Source organism: Penaeus japonicus, unplaced genomic scaffold (assembly GCF_977035675.1).
Source record: "Penaeus japonicus unplaced genomic scaffold, GWHDUDI00000001_assembly GWHDUDI00000011, whole genome shotgun sequence".
In the NCBI taxonomy this organism is placed as follows: Eukaryota; Metazoa; Arthropoda; class Malacostraca; order Decapoda; family Penaeidae; genus Penaeus; species Penaeus japonicus.
The window spans coordinates 40,448,803-40,466,302 of NW_028234413.1; the positions used below are offsets into that span (position 1 = coordinate 40,448,803).

Sequence of the window (17,500 nt, forward strand, 5' to 3'; positions counted from 1 at the left end):
TAGATTTAAATTTGATTTAACATACTGACTCGTACCTATTTTATAACTCTTATCCGGCGGAGCATAAGTGGATGTATGGACATGTGCTATGTTTGTATTTTTTTGGGTTGAATTAAAACTCATTAAGATTTTACTGTTTATTAGATATTATTGTTAATGTTGTCTTGTGAGTGTTCTCCATTTCTCAGTTTTTTGTCAGACATTTTGATAGGATATGATGCATTGTGTATTGCATCGTCAAGGCTTTTCATATCACTCTCATTGCTTCATCAAATTGTTCATGAATAAGACATAAATACTGATTTTGTTCAGTTATTTATGGTAGATTTTGAGTATGTGTTGCAAGCTTTCTTAGTGTTATGATATTTTGAGAAAGATTTAGGTATATGCAAATTTAGAAGAATAGAAAAACGATATATGATATTGATAAAAATAGGATGTGAATGGTATTATGTAAGTAGGTTAATATGTTGTAATTCAGATCAAGAGGAGATTAACAGTAGCAGTGACTTTTAATTTTGTGTCTATATAATTTAAATGTATGTATAATCTAAATGACTAGACATGCGCGAGGTGGCACTGAACCTCCTATGATTTGCATGATTATGTATAAAATGAAAAGGCATGTGTTAATATTGCCATGTTCAGAGGAGGTATTTTAGTAAATAAACATGTTACAGCAATGTTTTTCTAGTGTTATTTTTTTAACTTTGCCCATATTCTTCTCTTCAAGGTGATGATACCAATTTTTTTTCCAAAACAATAAGAAAAATGGTATATACAATCTTATATATACATATGAGTATGTACATGTACCTCATGATGTGACATGATATTATGGGTCATCGACAAATTAGAAATAGTATTACATCGGTAATTTTTTTTTTCCCTAGCAAGATGTTTGAGGACCAAGGTATTTACCTTACAATGTATAAAAACCCAACATTCTATCCGATGTTATTTCTTCCCTCCACAGTACTCAGTCGTCCCACGGGTGACGAGAACTCTGCAGTCATTAGCGGCAGTCTACCTAAAGGACGAAGTGACCAATCCTCTCGTCCGTCAGTGTCTCACCACCTACTCTCAGGACCTGACCACAATTACGCACAAGTACCTCCCATACTCGGGGTCTTACCTCCACCTACCAAGGTATGGTGAATATAAGTACTGTAGAAGCAAGTAAAAGGAAAGATTTGCTCTCGTGTGGTCTGATAGATGCTAAAGTAATCAGGGATTCACAAAAGGTTGTTGACTCTAAGATTGAGATATAACAAGGAAGAGATCTTTGACTCTTATTTTTGTCTATGACTCTTCACAAAAATATTTTGTAACATTCACTTTTTATTCATAACTTCCCTTAAAGTTTTAGAGGTGTCCCACACATGTCAGGACTGCTATTAGACTGTCCTCATGAAATGCAAACAACAAGTAGATGATGTTAAGTTGATGATAATGGCTGAGGCAGTTGATGCAGGCAATAAACATATATAAATACTGTATTTGGAACAGATCAAAAGGATTTAAACATTGCAATAGTTGATAATATTGAAGAGGAGGGGCACCACTAAAGCTAACTTAACCATGCAGCTGAAAACTGTATGCAAGTGATATTCAAAATGGAAAGAAAATAATGATTTTAAAAGGAAAATAACACTATTGATTTTTGGCTGAATTGTTAGGTTAGATTCAGTGGTGTTGCTCTTCTCCAATTCTATATATGTTGAAGATAACTCTTATTCAGTATTGGTGATGAAAATGTGGTGGCCCTTTTTGCTGTATTAACATATGTTACTTGAGTTGTTTCCTTTATTTTTACTGGAGATACAAATGGTGCTGCTTGCCTACATAGTTTAGGATACTATATGTATATGTAAAAAATATGAAATGCGGGATTTTTATTTTATAATGTATATCAGATTCATAGGCATTATTCATTCTATGCTATTATTATTATGAATTGCTGTTACTATTATTGGTGTTTCTGCTACTGTTATTTTTCCACCACAGGCTTCCACGTGTAGATGATCTGAAAGAGCAAGTTTATGAGGTGGACACAGACATTGAACAGGGCGATTTGGTAAGTTTGTTAATGCACTGAATTCCATAGACAGAGGTACATTTTCAAAGGAAAAAAATCAAGCTGCATTAGATATGAATATGCTACAGGTTAACTCTAAGAACAGAGCTCATTATAACAAATGTAGATAGATATGAATGAGATTTCATGAGGAATGATATGTAAGTAACACATTTTAATTATCTGGTCATCAGAATTGCTTGTAATTCTGATGACAAGATGATTGAAATACATTAATTACATCTCTTGCTTTGTGTTATTCAGTCACATATATACACTTATCTACAAGGTTAACTCTGCTATATATATTCTAGGTACTGATTTTTCTTTATCCAGTCATTCTAGACTGCCTTAGGCTAATTCTAGAAATGATGCAAGTTTATGAATATTTATAATTTCAACCACTTCAGGCAATACTAACTAACGGTGAGAACGTGCTGAAGAAAGGCTACCTTTTGAAGGGTCCAGAAAGTGGGAATGAAAAGATATTTGGAAATTTCTCCTCAAAAACATTCAAGAGAAGGTTTACGTGTCTGAGGTAAGTGGCATTTTAGAAGCTATTACTATCATTGTTATTATTTTTAATGTTATTATTATTATTTCATTTTGTGTGTTTTTTGATGATGCAAGGTGGAATAAAGCAAAATTGGCTCATTAATAATTTACATATTAAAATGTAGTTGTATACCATTTTTCAAGGACTATAAGTTGCTAACAATTGAAAAACCGAAAGCCGTACCGGGTAATTATGGTTAGTGGAATGGTCTTTGGTGATTTAATTTTGTATGTAGTTTGTACATTATAGCAGCTCTTTGCCTAATTATATGCAATAGACCTACTTAAGACAAAGAGGACATATCTCTGTAAAAGTTGATCAGATATTACAGTAGGCCAAATTGTATTGCTTTTATTTTATGAAAATCTCAGATATTAGATCAGTGGAATCCCATGGATTTTGCTGAGTTGCAGTTGGCAGATGTGAAGAAAATAATTGCAGTAATTCATAATTTATGATTTTTATTTTTCTTCACTATTCGGATATTTGTTATACTTGGATATGTTTTGATAAGATTGATAGACTTGATACTCATGTTATATCATTTATATTTAGGCAAGAAGTTGATGGAACATATCTTTTGGAGTTTCACAAAGATGAAAGGAAGCAAGACTTGAAAGGCACAATCGTTATGGACTTTTGTACACAGATTTCAAAGGTGAGTTGTTGAGTTGAGTGTGTAAAGTGCTCTGTTAGATAACAAAATACAGAATGAAAGAAAAAAACTGTATATTTTTAAGAATGTGAATATATTTGGCATCATTGAAAGTATACAAAAGCATTAAAAACTGGCACATTAACCCTTTCACAACAGGTGTTGGATCATGTTTGTGCTACGCTTTCCCTTTGTTAAAATTGCAAGTTATTTATTCACTTAGTTTTGATGACCTATGCCATGCCAAATACTCATTAAAATTACTTTGGTAATATATCATATATGAACTCATATTTTATCTATGTCTAGAGAATAACAGATATCACACACATCTTCAGATTAGCAGACCTAGCTGAATGTCTTAAGATATAGCCTATCTTGATTGGATTAGAAGATGCTTATATATTGATATTAAAAGAGAAACAATTTAGTGTATACTTTATCATTAAAAGGGATAACAGTATATACAAAGAAATCAGAAAAAAAGACTAAACGCATCATCAAACAGTCACTCCCCAAAATAACAGAATTATAGAGGAAGGAAATGCCATTTCTGATTGCAAAAAATTCCCCAAATTCTAAAAGTACCAAAATTCTCTTTGCAAATTGAAGCCAAGAATACATTCTTTAATACACAAAATAAATTCCCTACGAAATCACTCCCACCATACAGAACCCCAGACGAGGAAAATGCTGCTTCGAGCTCCAGATGTGCGAGGGAGGGAAGTCCGTCATGCTGTCGGCAGAGAGTGAGGCTGACCTGGAAGACTGGATGGACAAGCTTACGCGTGTAATTCATGCCGATAAACCTCAGGACGAGTCTAGGGTCGAGAGAGGTGTGTGTTTGTATGTTGTGTGTGTTTGTATATGTGTGTGTGTTTGTGTGTGTGTGCATGCAATAAGAACTTGTGTGAGTAACTGTACTACTGTGTGGTTGTTTCATTGCTTGTGTGAGTGTTGTATAATCTTTGTGTATTTTGATGATGATATTTTTTTTCTTTTTCCTCTCTTTTGAGATGGTTTTATGTATCTTACATTTATTAGCAATTAATATTGGAGTTAAGAAAAAAATATATATATATATATTTATAAATTTTTATATATATATTATATTATATATTTATATATTTATATCTTTATATATTTATATATATATATATTTATATATTTATATATTTATATATTTATATATTTATATATTTATATATTTATATATTTATATATTTATATATTTATATATATATATATATATTTATTTATATATATAAATAATACATTTAAATGTACTAGATATACAACTGTTGTACTTATCTATAAATTTGAGTCCTCCATTTAACAGAGGCTTGTAATCTCACCTGTCTTCTAGGTTCGACACCACCCCTATCTAACTATGGGACTCTCCGTGGCTTGGAGCACAGCCTGAATCCACAGCTGATCAAATACGCACATGAGACAGACTTCTCCATAGCCCAGGCTCGGAGGGAAGACCGGCATCAACTCTTCACCTGTTATCATAACCTGCCGGTAAGTAGATTATATGGTGATTCATGTGGATAGACCCCTTGATTGGTATTCATGAAGAAGAAAAAGAGGGCTTCGAAGTGTAGAGACGATTTGCCTTTTTTTTCTTGTGTTTGTTTCCTGTAAATTGTTAATATATTTTATGTACCACAAGTGTTTGTTATCTCTATTCAAGATCATATTTAGAGCTCATAAAGCACTCCCATTTACACTTCTGATCACTTTCAGCGCACAGAGAGCGAAAATGGCAGTGTGGAACTGAGAGATGAGACACTGATTTGGCCCTACAAGGAAGAATTCGGGACACGATTTCGGGTGCATTTCGAAAGCATAAAATTCAAGCTGCAAGCACCCCTGGATTCAGGCGATGGTCCTCTGTCACAGGTAAACCAGAATTAGAGGTTTTTAGATACTTAACTCCTAAAGACTGTAATTCCTCAGCCTGTCCCCCAGTCGCAAATCAAATCAAGTTTTCGACTTGGTTTAGGGATGAGGAAGGAGGGAGGGGGGATACTTCTTTGTCCTCGAGGTTGGAAGAAATATGCTAGACAGTACCAGATCTACTAGTTTATCCTTTCCATATCCCACTCACACTGAAATAATGGTGGGAAAATTGTTGCTAATGCTTTATTGAAGCTGCTTAGGTAGAAGGGAAAGCTAGTTCATCTTCTTGTTCAAGGCAGCTTGGACTATAGTGGTCAAAGGTGTAATTATTGGTGTTTTATATTTATTTATTACAAATGATCTCATAATTTTAAGTGTGCGATTAGCCAGTTGTTTTATATAATTTTTCATTTTCTGATTAATTCTTCCAAACTGTAAAGTAAACTTTTTTTTATTTAGTTTGGAAAAATTTTGCTCTACTGATTATCATAATTATCATCACTGCCACCCCCCAGTGTACCATATTATTTTCATCGCTACCCTTATCATTACCAATATTATGATCATTATTACAACCATCACCATCATTATCGCCATCTTCACCACACCCATCACCAATACTTTCCAGCTGGAGCCGTACATGACCTATGCCGCCATCTATGACGTGAGCCAAGGCGGCAAGATCTCCGAGGACTTCCACTTCGACCTCAACAACCCCATGGTGCGAAACCTACTGCCCAAACCCAAGAAGAAGGGCGATGAGGCCAAAGATGGGACTGGGACCTTCCCCCTGTCTCTCGCTGGAGTGCCCGAGGAATGGATCGCACACCCCAAACAGGTTAGGAATGTGTTGTTGGTGTAGCATGGGTGTGGGTGTTGGTTCTCTCTTTAAAAATGATTCTTATGTGTCTTTCCTTAGAATATATGTTTTTTTTCTGTTCAAGTAAACTTGTTGTGTCTCTTATGAAGGTACCTCTAAAGTGAAAAAAGATCTTTGATACTATGTAATTATAGAATTTCTTCAAATCATAGATTTTCTATATATGAAGGCTACATTAAAAAAAAATTAACAAATAAAATCAGAACACTATTTTGTTTTCACTCCTTTCAGTCTGTAATGAGTGTGCTGAGACCGCACAGCGATGTGTTCCTGGTTGTGAAGATTGAGAAAGTGTTGCAGGGTTCCATCAGCCAGTCTGTGGAGCCATACCTCAAGAGTGTTGATTCCAAGGGCATTCAGAAGCTGCAGAGGGTCATCAAGACGTGCTGCCAGAGGTCAGACTTTTTTTTTTCTTTGTCTTTTTTTTTGTGTTTTTGTACATTGTAGGATAATATGTTTAGTTAACCCATTAACAGCTGATGATGTGATATCACATCAGAGCTTTTTGTATGGGTCGTGCATTGAACGGGTGGTTGCGGCCAGAGTGGGCAAATAGCAAGAGGCGTTAGGCCTGCATGCATTAAATTACCCGGTGTTAAGACTGGGTGAAGCCAAAACCACCCCGGTATTATCAGGGTTAATGTACCATTCACATAAAATTAAGATTTACAAACGTATTTTAAGTCCCTAGTGGGCCGAGTACATGGCATCAACATGCCTTGATTGGTATTCTTGAAGCGCATTTTCGTGTCAAAAGCGTGGCAAATTCGTGGCAATTGCGATAAAAGTATTGGACCAATCATGGAAACTCTGTGACAGGGGGGTGGGCTTGTCACAATAGTCCCATGGGCAAAAAAATGTATATTTTTAGTGAAATTTTTGTTAGCAATATTCTCTGCTGATTTTGAGTTTGTTTAACTTTTGGCAGATTTTGTGAAGAAGAGTAAAGTTAAATGAATGTTAGCACTAGTCAGGAATGTAAAATTAAAGTATATAATTATATGTAATATATATACACTAAATCTATACATATGATATATTAAAGATACACATACATGTACAGTATATATACACACAAAATAAGGAAGATCTGTACATAAACACATGATCCCTCTCATCCCGTTTGTTCTGATGTAATGTAGACTAAATTACCAACTGCACGTTTGTGAAATGGTTGTCAATTTTTTAACAAGGAACAAGCACAACAACTGATTCATACCAAAATTGAACCATCTTTTGCTAGTGCTACTTGAGCCTGTAGTTTTTCTTATGATTTTCTTGTTTGGACAACTATTTTCTACTGAAAGCAGTCCATATCTTTAATGTTAATGAAGCATGACATTTAGATAAGACCATTCACAATTGATAATCAAAAGTGTAAAATTCATTTCCCCCCCCCATCTACCTTGCTTTAGAAATGAGAAAATCTCCCTCTTTTTTTTTTTAGGCTAGGGGAGTACCGTATGCCCTTTGGCTGGTCTGCGAGGCCGCTATTTAAGCACAATGGAAAGCTCGACACAGATTCTGAGTTCCCAGCCATCTACCGCAGCGATGAAAAGAGGCTGGGCGAGACGGAATTCGTCAAAATGTTGGCCGATTTTCGCAAACCAGAGAAGATGAACAAACTGACTATCATACCAGGAAGCATCAATGTCAAAATCCTGCCCATGGAAGTCACTCTGCCAAGTAAGTAGATTTTTTCAAGTAAGCCATGTTTCAAACTGCAATTCAAGTAAACTGTAATTGTAACTTTGATACTAGGCAACTGCAGTTGGAATGGGATTCTAAGAGTAATAATAAGGTAATTATGATTCTGACTGCAATTCTAACTGTGGTTGAGTTATTTTATTACATACCTTATATCCTGAGCATAGGGAAGATAGATAAATAGATAGATGAATAAACAAATATATATAGATATAGATAAATAAATGTATATATAAATATATATTTATATATATGTATATATGGATATATATTTATACATATATTTATATACATATATTTATATACATATATATATATATATATATATATATATATATATATATATATATATATATATATATATATATATATATATATATTATATATTATATATATATATATATATATATATATATAATATATATATATATATATATATATATATATATATATATATATATATATATATATATATAATATATATATAAATGTATATATATATATATATATATACATTTATATATATATAGAAATATATATATATACATATATAAAAATATTTTTATTTGATATTTTTTATTTGTTGTATTTCATTATGATTTGGAGTACAGGAATTGTACATTATTTCAGATTTATAATTTATTTTAACTTTGATTATTGAATCCTTCCAGATTCCCTTACGCCCACGCTCGAGCCAGTCAAGCCCTTCCCAAACCCCCCAACGCACGAGCCCACAGTGGAAGTGCAGGAATTCTCAGGGCGCCACATCGATGATATCCACCCCTATGTCAACTACTCCAACAACCTGTATGTTTACCCGCATTTCCTAAACTACGAGAACCAGAAGAGCTTCAACCGTGCGCGGAACTTGGTGTGCACGGTTGAGCTGCGTGACTCCGACGCGGAAGGGGCCACCCCCCTGCGTGTCATCTACGGACGGCCAGGCTCTGGAGCACAGATCACACAGATGGCCACCGTGGTGTTGCATCACAACACATGGCCTGAGTGGGGCGATGAGGTCAAGATCAAGCTGCCCCACAACCTCACCTCGCAGCACCATCTCCTCTTCACCTTCCAGCATGTCGCCATTGAAGCAGCTAAGGCGGGCAAGAAGGATGTTCCTGTGGAGACGATTGTGGGCTACTCGTGGCTTCCCCTCACCTGCAAGGGCCGGGTTGTGCCAGACGAGCTGACACTCCCAGTGGCCGCACACCTCCCTCCAAAGTACCTCTCCATTGAGCCCCTCGGTCTGGGGAAAGGGGTGAGACTTCTCATTCTTTTGTTGTTCCTGGAATGATGTGGATTTCTTTCTGGTTGTGGAAAGGTTTAGGTGAGGAGGCAGGAGAGGGAGATTACTAATTCTTTATTTGCTTGAAGATTAGTAAATATTATTGATGGTGTAGTAGGATTTCTTATATGCTTCATATGTTTTTTGAGTTCTGAACAAAAAGTATATATATATATATATATATATATATATATATATATATTCATATATGCCATTAGTGAATGCATAGATGCCTGTAATTAATTGAGAACATTATGTCCTCAGTTTGCAGGCCCTGAAGTGCGATGGGTGGACAGCCAGAAAAACGTGTTCAGGGTGTCAATGCGCCTAGTCTCCACGGTGCTGAGCGGAGACCAGCACCTCCACAACTTCTTCCAGTCAAGTGCCTCCCTCCTACCCCCAATAGGCAGCTCTGGGGGGGCCTCGGCAGCTTCCAGTCCCAGATCTGCTCAGCCAATGGATGTGGAAACACTCAAGCATCTCAAGGTGAGGGCGGGTTCTTGCTCTGGACAGTGCCTAGCCAAACCCCTAAAAACTGTAATACCTCAGTCACAAATCAACCTGAATTTTTACCAGGGGTTAATTAGGTCTTTATTGTTTGAAGAGTTCACTTTTACACACCAGAAAATGCTTGTCAAGTTTCATTTTCTTTCTCCCTTCCAGGCTCTTCATGCCCTAGAAGTCGGCTCGATCATTGCCTTCCTGCCAACGCTCCTAAACCAACTTTTGGGAGTGTTGCTGAATGCCGGTGCTGAGGTTGCGACCAACGTCACACGCGTCTTGGTGCATGTCATCGACCAGGTGTACGAAGCTGGTCGAGATGATATACTGAACTCATACATTAAGGTAACGTTCTTTTATGGAGGTTAGTTTAGACAAGATGTTGAATTAAGCTCTCATCTTTTGCCAGCACTTGTAGGACACTCTGTCAGTGTCATGTATTTCTCCCTCTCGTAATTTGTTCTGCTATACATCTTCTCTTTATTTTCACTGTATGGAATGAATGCCTCATCTTGTTTATGTCGTTTCCCATGAATTTATTGCCATAGTTTTTTTCTTTTTCACTTACCCTTTCCTTTTCCTCATCCTCTTCACTCTTCCCTTTCATATTTTCCAGTACGTCATGAACATCTCATCCCACGGCCGCAAAACTATCCACGAGGAAATGTGCCGATCCCTCGCGCAGCTTCTCCAGCCGTCCAACATGGATCAGCTGACCACCAACAAAATCCTGAAGCACAGTCAGTTCTTCTTTGCTTTCATCGCCCGCTCGATGGCACTGCATTTGCTCACAACGGCAAGAATTAAGGTGGGTCGGGTTTCTCAGAGTTTTTAGTCTGTTGTATATCTTTTTTGTATGTTTTTAATTTGTTTATGTATTTATTTATTTATTTATTTGTGTATTATATGTATCATTTATTAGTTTTTTCCTTTGGTAATGCAGGTATGGAGTCAAGTCTCCAGCATAATGTACAGTAATGTATGATGATTTACCAAACAATAATTATTGTTGTAGAAATATTTTTTCTTTTCATTCACTCTACTCCATGAATTTTCATGATTTTATAATGGAGGGAAGTTCCTGAGGTAGTTTTATTTAAAGATTAAAAAAAAATTATTCAAGGAAAAGCATACTGCTTTTCAAAGAGAAGAAAAATGTTAAGCCATACCTAATTCTAATTAATTTCGGAATACTTCATACCCTATCCAGTCATGATAACTTCCGTTCAATTAATTTATTCCCGGACTCATTCTCAAACAAACTCGCTATCTCCTGCAGATGGTTCGCAATGAACGGTTCAGCGAAGAGTACCAGGCAGAGGTCCGTTCAGTAGTGGAGCTGGTGGCCACCTACATTGTGCAGCATTACAAGGAGAATCCGGTGGAGGCCAGAGCCGCGAACATTGCGCTGGCTCACTTCTTGAAGGTGGAGTATTTTTTCTCTTGCTGGTCAAGATATTTGATTCATATTTTTGTTTTGAGATGGGTATTGTTAGTTTGTATTTGCTCTTTATTTGTGCAGCATTACATGTTGGTATGTACATGTGCACACCTGCAAGTATACAAAAAGACACGGTTGTGTACATGCACAAGTGCACCCGCATAACCACCCACAAGGACACTCTCACCAACTTACTCTCCTGCTCACACTCATTCACACAGACATACACACAGACACACACACACACACACACACAGACACACACAGACACACACACAGACACACACAGACACACACACAGACACACACAGACACACACAGACACACACAGACACACACACACACACACACACACACACACACACACACACACACACACACACACACACACACACACACACACACACACACACACACACACACACACACACACTCATGCATACTCTCTCTCAAATACTCATTCACACTCACTTTCACACACTCACTCACACAAATGTTGACACTCACATGTGTACACATGAGTTATCCATGCATTTGTTGTTTAAAACTTCATTTGGAATGTTACCAAGACCCAGTATGATATCAATCTTTGTTGGTATGATTATTTGAATGTACAATTTAATTTTATTATCATGTTTTGTTGGAAGTTGCACACTCCATGGGTTTATCATCTCATTGCTCTGTGACGAACCAATTTCTCTGCATAGCGCTGCTTGAGCATGATGGACAGAGGCTACGTGTTTGGCCTGATCAAGATGTACCTTGAGCACTTCAGTCCGGGAGACCCCATTGTGCTGCATGTGTACAAGTTCACCTTGCTGCGAGTGGTGTGTTCACATGAACACTACATCCCCTTGAACCTGCCTGTGTTCAATACTCCCATCAGCGTGGATCCCAAGAAAGCAAAGTTGCGTCACGGTGAGTTCCTGCGACGTGGGAACTGGGGGTGGGGGGGTGGGGGGTTGTAATCCAGAGGTCGTTAGCGGGAGGGTGGTAGGTGTGGGGGAGAATTGCACTGGAAGGTATGGTGTAGAGATGTATTGGATACCGGGGTTGATATATAGGGATTGCATTAATATTGAGATTATGATACTGTTTTGTGAGTAATTTTGCATACATATCATGCATATTATTTATATGTAAAGGAATTTGGTTGACTTAACTTCATATCATAGAAAATGCAGAGACCTAAGTAAATTATAATTTTTTTTATATGTGTCTATTCCATTATTGCTGGAGAACTGTGAACACATCCCTAGGCAGTGCTTTTAAAGTTGGATTTTTTGCAAATACTAGGTTACTGTCTGGAAAATGAATTGTTTTTAAAGTGTTTAGAGATGGTACTACCTCACTGAGCATTGTAGCTATAAGTGTTGCAATGAATATTAACTGTTTTATCATTGTATGAATGTGTCGTTGTCCACAGGTACGGACGAATTCTACCTGAGTACAGACTTCTGCTCGCATCACTTCCTGGTTGGAGCTTTGCTGAGTGAGGTTCGTTCTGCACTCGGTGAAGTGGGTGAGGTCCAGCGTGTGGCCATTGGGGTGCTGCGCGACCTGCTCGCGAAGCATGCATTTGACGATAGATATCTACAGTCTGTAAGTATCTCCTAAATTAGATGGAAGAATGTGGTACTGATGTGTGGATAAAGATGCGTGCATTTAGATGTGTGACTATCTGCATATGATTATGTGGACTCAAAAATATATTTATAGAAATACAACTCCATCTATGTATATGTAATAAGAGACTTCCCGCAGATTACAGATATTATCCATCTAGAATTGTTTCTGAGATTGCTGACAGTATGGCATAATAGCAATAGATAGAAGTGAAGCTTCATTTATTGTAATTACTATTTCTTATTCAGTGCTGATATTAGAAAAAGATCATTCCATTTTACTGGCCCTTTATTTATTGATTTACTTATGTATCTGTTTATTTATACATTATTTTTTTCCTAATTTCTTCTCTCTTCTACAGGGTCAGCAAGCGAGAATAGCAAGCTTGTACTTCCCCATAGTGTCGGTGCTGTTGGAGAATGTGAAGCGCCTAAGCTGGCCTGACATCCCGACCAACTCCACAGGTACTGCCTCGAGAAGAATGGACCCCAGAGCGAGCGCAAGGACGAGAATTACCAAGTGAGGAACTTATACGTTATTGTGCTTTATACAGATGCTAGTACAATATTTTGCATGTACTCATTCAGCATCATCATCATCATTATTGCAAATACATGCTGCAACTCCAAGCACTCTCCCCCAAAGCAGGTCAGGTGGTGGCAGCGTCGACATGAGCAACTACAGCACTCCGTCACGCAAAGGCTCAAGCCGCGTAGACGTATCTAGTCTGGGCATCCGGGCGGACCCCTCATACCTGGCCATCATAGCCGGGCCTGGGGGGCTCGTAGCCAATCAGATAAGCCTTGTCAATGGAAGGTCCAGCTCGAGCCTTGAGTCGGAGGACAATCCGCCCTCTGCCACCGCGTCGGATCTGCCCGAGGAGGACCTGGAGGAGGAGGGCTCCGAGGACGTGAGGACACACTCGAGGTAAGGGCCTTGAAAATTGGATTCATTTAGACTGTGTAGGAAAGGGGATTGTCTTTCCCAAAGCACAATCCGCTTGCTCAGTGCTCTTGCTGAGAGTTCAACTACTCCCATACATACAGCTAAACGGTACATAAATAACAGGAATGTAACACGCTGCACGTCTATATTGCAGGAACTTGAGTGTAGCGTTTGCAGGAGAGAGTGGACCTGTCAGGTATGACAAGCTGAGCCCGGCAGAAGTACGTGATTTGCTGCTGTGCTTCCTTCATACCCTCAAGCATGTGCCAGAAGCGCACCTCGTATCCTGGTGGGCGACGATCAGTGTTGAGGCACTGGAGAAATTTTTCACGCTTCTTCAGTAAGTAGTGCATGAAGAGTTCATTAAGATAAGCATTTGAAGAAAGGCTGAAAAGTAAATGAAGCTAATTTTTCTTATACAGATTGATGTATTAAGACATGTGACATGAACAGAGGAAGTACAAAGAAATTTTTACTTTATACCAATTACATATTGATTGGCATTCTTATCTCACCATTGAATGAGGAATGTAGTACCATAGAAGATTGGTATGTATTGTAAACTTCACTTCATATTTCCTCCATGCAGACTTTCACTGCATCACTTCAAGTACAGCGGCAAAAGACAGATTGTACGAGAGCAAGCCCCAAAGAAGGCCTCAACCCTACCTGCCAAGTTCCAGCCTCCGAACATAGGCCATAGAGTGTCAACGGCAACTGACAGTTATAGTGGTAAGAGTATGCTCTATTATTGGTACTGTTGATATGATAATAAATGTTAAAATATAAGGTAATGATAAGTGATGATAACGAATGATAATTATTTTACAGTTATTAATGATATATACATATATTTCTTGGTCATTTTTGTTAATAATACCAATATGAAAATGTATTTTTCCTCTTCTTTCCTCTCCAGTGAGCAGCCACGAGGGTGAGGGCTGGCTCAAAGCGCTGCAGGAGGCCAACCTGGCAACAGAAGTGGGCCTCATAATCCTAGATGTGCTCGGCAACTTCACCACGCACTGCCGCGACATCCTCACCTCAGACGGCGCTGAAGCCATCATGCAACAGGTGTTCTCACTGCACCTGCTCTACCTACAGCTGGGGCAGTCGGAGAGCCTGATGAAGCACGTGTTTGCTTCCCTCAGAGCCTTCATCAATAATTTCCCGCGGACGCTCTTCCAAGGTGAGAAAGAGATGTGTGTGGAATGAGTTGATTGAAATACAGTGACATGTTATGTGGAAAAGAAGACCATAAGAAATACAGCCACCATGGGAAGGGAAGCACAGAACATGTAACATTTTGTACCAGATTAGAGGTCTCTTCAGAAAGGAATTATAAATATGGATGAAATTTATATATTTGGTTTTAGTGTTTTTACAATTATTATGGCTGGGCTGTTCTATAAGTTCTCTTATTCAGAGCATCTCTTGTGTGCCCCTAGAGAAGAAAGATTATGTTATTGATTTTCTCCTTTGTACTTTGGGTTTATTTGTGTGATTTTTATTGAAAGGGTTGTTGGTAATCCTACTAAATCATTCTTATTATTATGCTAACTGATATGTGAAATAGTTACAGAATTTGATATTTTAGAAAAAGACATCAAAGTCTGAAAATAGACAGCTGTTCCTGTGGTGAGTGGAATGGATCTTCTTGGAAATGTAGTTTTATTTGAGTCCAGTGTGTAGCAGTGGCATTGTATCATTATTTCCCAACTTAGAGTGCACAGCTACTGTAGTTGTATTTTAATGAATAGGGCAGCATTGTGGTTGCAGCTTGGAACAGGATGGGAAGATTAATTCCCTTCATTGCCAGTAATCATTACTGCTCTGGAAGTTTTGACAACCAGAATAAAATGGACTTAGGCTTCATTGGTTGATAAAACTTGCTGTAAACTTTTGAATTATTTAAGGTTATGTTTATCATTTCTCTCTCTCTCTCTTTCTCTCTCTCTCTCTCTCTCTCTCTCTCTCTCTCTCTCTCTCTCTCTCTCTCTCTCTCTCTCTCTCTCTCTCTCTCTCTCTCTCTCTCTTTATGTATGTTTATATGTAAATATATATTCAAATGTAATAGTATATACTTGCAGTTAAGATGCTAGGTTCCCTTTTTTTTATTATATAATAAGTACAAGTTTGATCAGCAACTTTTCTACTTTTAATGAGGAAATGATTACTACAACTGAAGCAATAATGAATAGTGAATGCAATAAATTATTCATGCACCAAAGAAAACAATAAAGAGAACAATTTATACGAATCCAAGGTGTCAGCCGATAAAGAAAAAAACTTATGCCATTCATTGCCCGCCTCACCACTATGACCTCGTTCACCTCAGGCGACGCATCTCTGTGTGGATCCCTCTGCTTCGAGATGCTCAAGTGTTGCAACAGCAAGCTGACCAACTTGCGTCATGAGGCTTGCGCTGTGCTCTACCTGCTCATGAGGAGTAACTACGAATTCACCAGACGGACGGGAATCAATAGGGTGCATTTGCAGGTATGAGGTGGTTCGGAAAGTTCGGATTTAAGACAAAAAAGATTTTAGGAATGACTTGTGCATACGTACATACATACATTCATATATAGATATGTATATACATACATACATTCACATATACGTAAGTATATACATACATTCATATATATACGTACGTACATACATACACACATTCATATATATTTGTATATACATACATAAATACATACATACATACATACATACATACATACATACATACATACATACATACATACATATATATTTATATATATACATACATAAATACATACATACATACATACATACATACAGATGTATTTCCCTAACAGTTGCAGTGATCAATACTCTACAATATATGAATTCAGAAGTGGAGGACAATTATCATCTGAGAGTACCCGTAAACTTTATTAACTCATTTAATATTTTCATATTTTTTTCCCTTCTCTTCAGGTGATAATATCCGTGTCACAACTGCTCGGGGAGATCATAGGGCTGAACAACTCGAGGTTCCAAGAGTCTATGGCCCTGATCAACAGCTATGCGTCGAGTGACAAAGCCATGACCAGTACAGGTTAGTAGGCTATATCCCTTAACCCACTCATGACGGGGGCATTCCAGCCTTGAATGTCACAATGCCGGGGCTTTCGAGTGCTTAGGCCTAAATCAATTAAATGGCTGGCACAATATTGTGCCGCCCGGCCACTGGGCTTTTGAATGAGCGGTACAGTAGTGTAGCACCCGTCCAGAGAGGGTTAAAGAAATGCTTTAAGTTCATAAACTGTCGGTAAGGAAATAATTGAAAAGTATAGTTATAGATAAGAAATAGAAAGAATACAAGATAGGAAGGAGGAGAGATAGTGAAGGAGAAGGGATGATACAAGTACAGCAAGCAAGCAATCTCTCCACCAACAATGACAATTTTTCTCCTTCAGGATTCGTCAGTGAAGTGCGAGACCTGACGAAAAGAATCCGGACGGTCCTGGTGGCAACGGCGCAGATGCGAGAGCACGAGCGCGACCCGGAGATGCTGTGCGACCTGCAGTACTCCCTGGCCGCTTCTTATGCAGCGACTCCTGAACTGCGCACCACTTGGCTCCAAGCCATGGCCAAGCACCACATCAAAAATGGAGATCTCTCTGAGGTTTGTCTTTTGAGGAGGATGATATTTTTGATATTTTAGAATTTCTCATTTCTCTCTCTCTCTCTCTTTATTTTGGAACTGTGATGTATATACACGTCAGCAAAACATCCTGACGTGATAGGACGTCATCTGTTATGCGGGAATCACTCTCATGATGTGATTTGATGACTTCTGTCATGAATTGGTTAATGTAGATTATACTATTATTATTATTAATATTTTTGGTATCATTATTCTTATTATCAGTGTTATTATTATCATTTTTATTATTATTAT

At 37.8% G+C, this 17,500-nt stretch overlaps 1 protein-coding gene across 1 annotated transcript in view; it reads left to right on the forward strand.

Annotated features, from left to right (window-relative positions):
* Positions 1–17,500, forward strand: part of Ziz (dedicator of cytokinesis protein Ziz) — a 38,437-nt gene that overhangs the window by 4,984 nt on the left and 15,953 nt on the right. Inside the window, exons 5-29 of the mRNA XM_086541459.1 lie at positions 977–1,149; positions 2,008–2,077; positions 2,488–2,615; positions 3,189–3,291; positions 3,962–4,124; positions 4,655–4,812; positions 5,038–5,193; positions 5,822–6,031; positions 6,305–6,468; positions 7,521–7,759; positions 8,452–9,041; positions 9,333–9,554; positions 9,732–9,914; positions 10,186–10,377; positions 10,849–10,995; positions 11,718–11,928; positions 12,437–12,612; positions 12,998–13,155; positions 13,282–13,563; positions 13,736–13,921; positions 14,171–14,313; positions 14,501–14,770; positions 15,920–16,080; positions 16,534–16,654; positions 17,016–17,224. Coding sequence (XP_086397585.1) covers positions 977–1,149; positions 2,008–2,077; positions 2,488–2,615; positions 3,189–3,291; positions 3,962–4,124; positions 4,655–4,812; positions 5,038–5,193; positions 5,822–6,031; positions 6,305–6,468; positions 7,521–7,759; positions 8,452–9,041; positions 9,333–9,554; positions 9,732–9,914; positions 10,186–10,377; positions 10,849–10,995; positions 11,718–11,928; positions 12,437–12,612; positions 12,998–13,155; positions 13,282–13,563; positions 13,736–13,921; positions 14,171–14,313; positions 14,501–14,770; positions 15,920–16,080; positions 16,534–16,654; positions 17,016–17,224 — 4,815 coding nt within the window. The remainder of the gene's footprint in view (positions 1–976; positions 1,150–2,007; positions 2,078–2,487; positions 2,616–3,188; positions 3,292–3,961; positions 4,125–4,654; positions 4,813–5,037; positions 5,194–5,821; positions 6,032–6,304; positions 6,469–7,520; positions 7,760–8,451; positions 9,042–9,332; positions 9,555–9,731; positions 9,915–10,185; positions 10,378–10,848; positions 10,996–11,717; positions 11,929–12,436; positions 12,613–12,997; positions 13,156–13,281; positions 13,564–13,735; positions 13,922–14,170; positions 14,314–14,500; positions 14,771–15,919; positions 16,081–16,533; positions 16,655–17,015; positions 17,225–17,500) is intronic.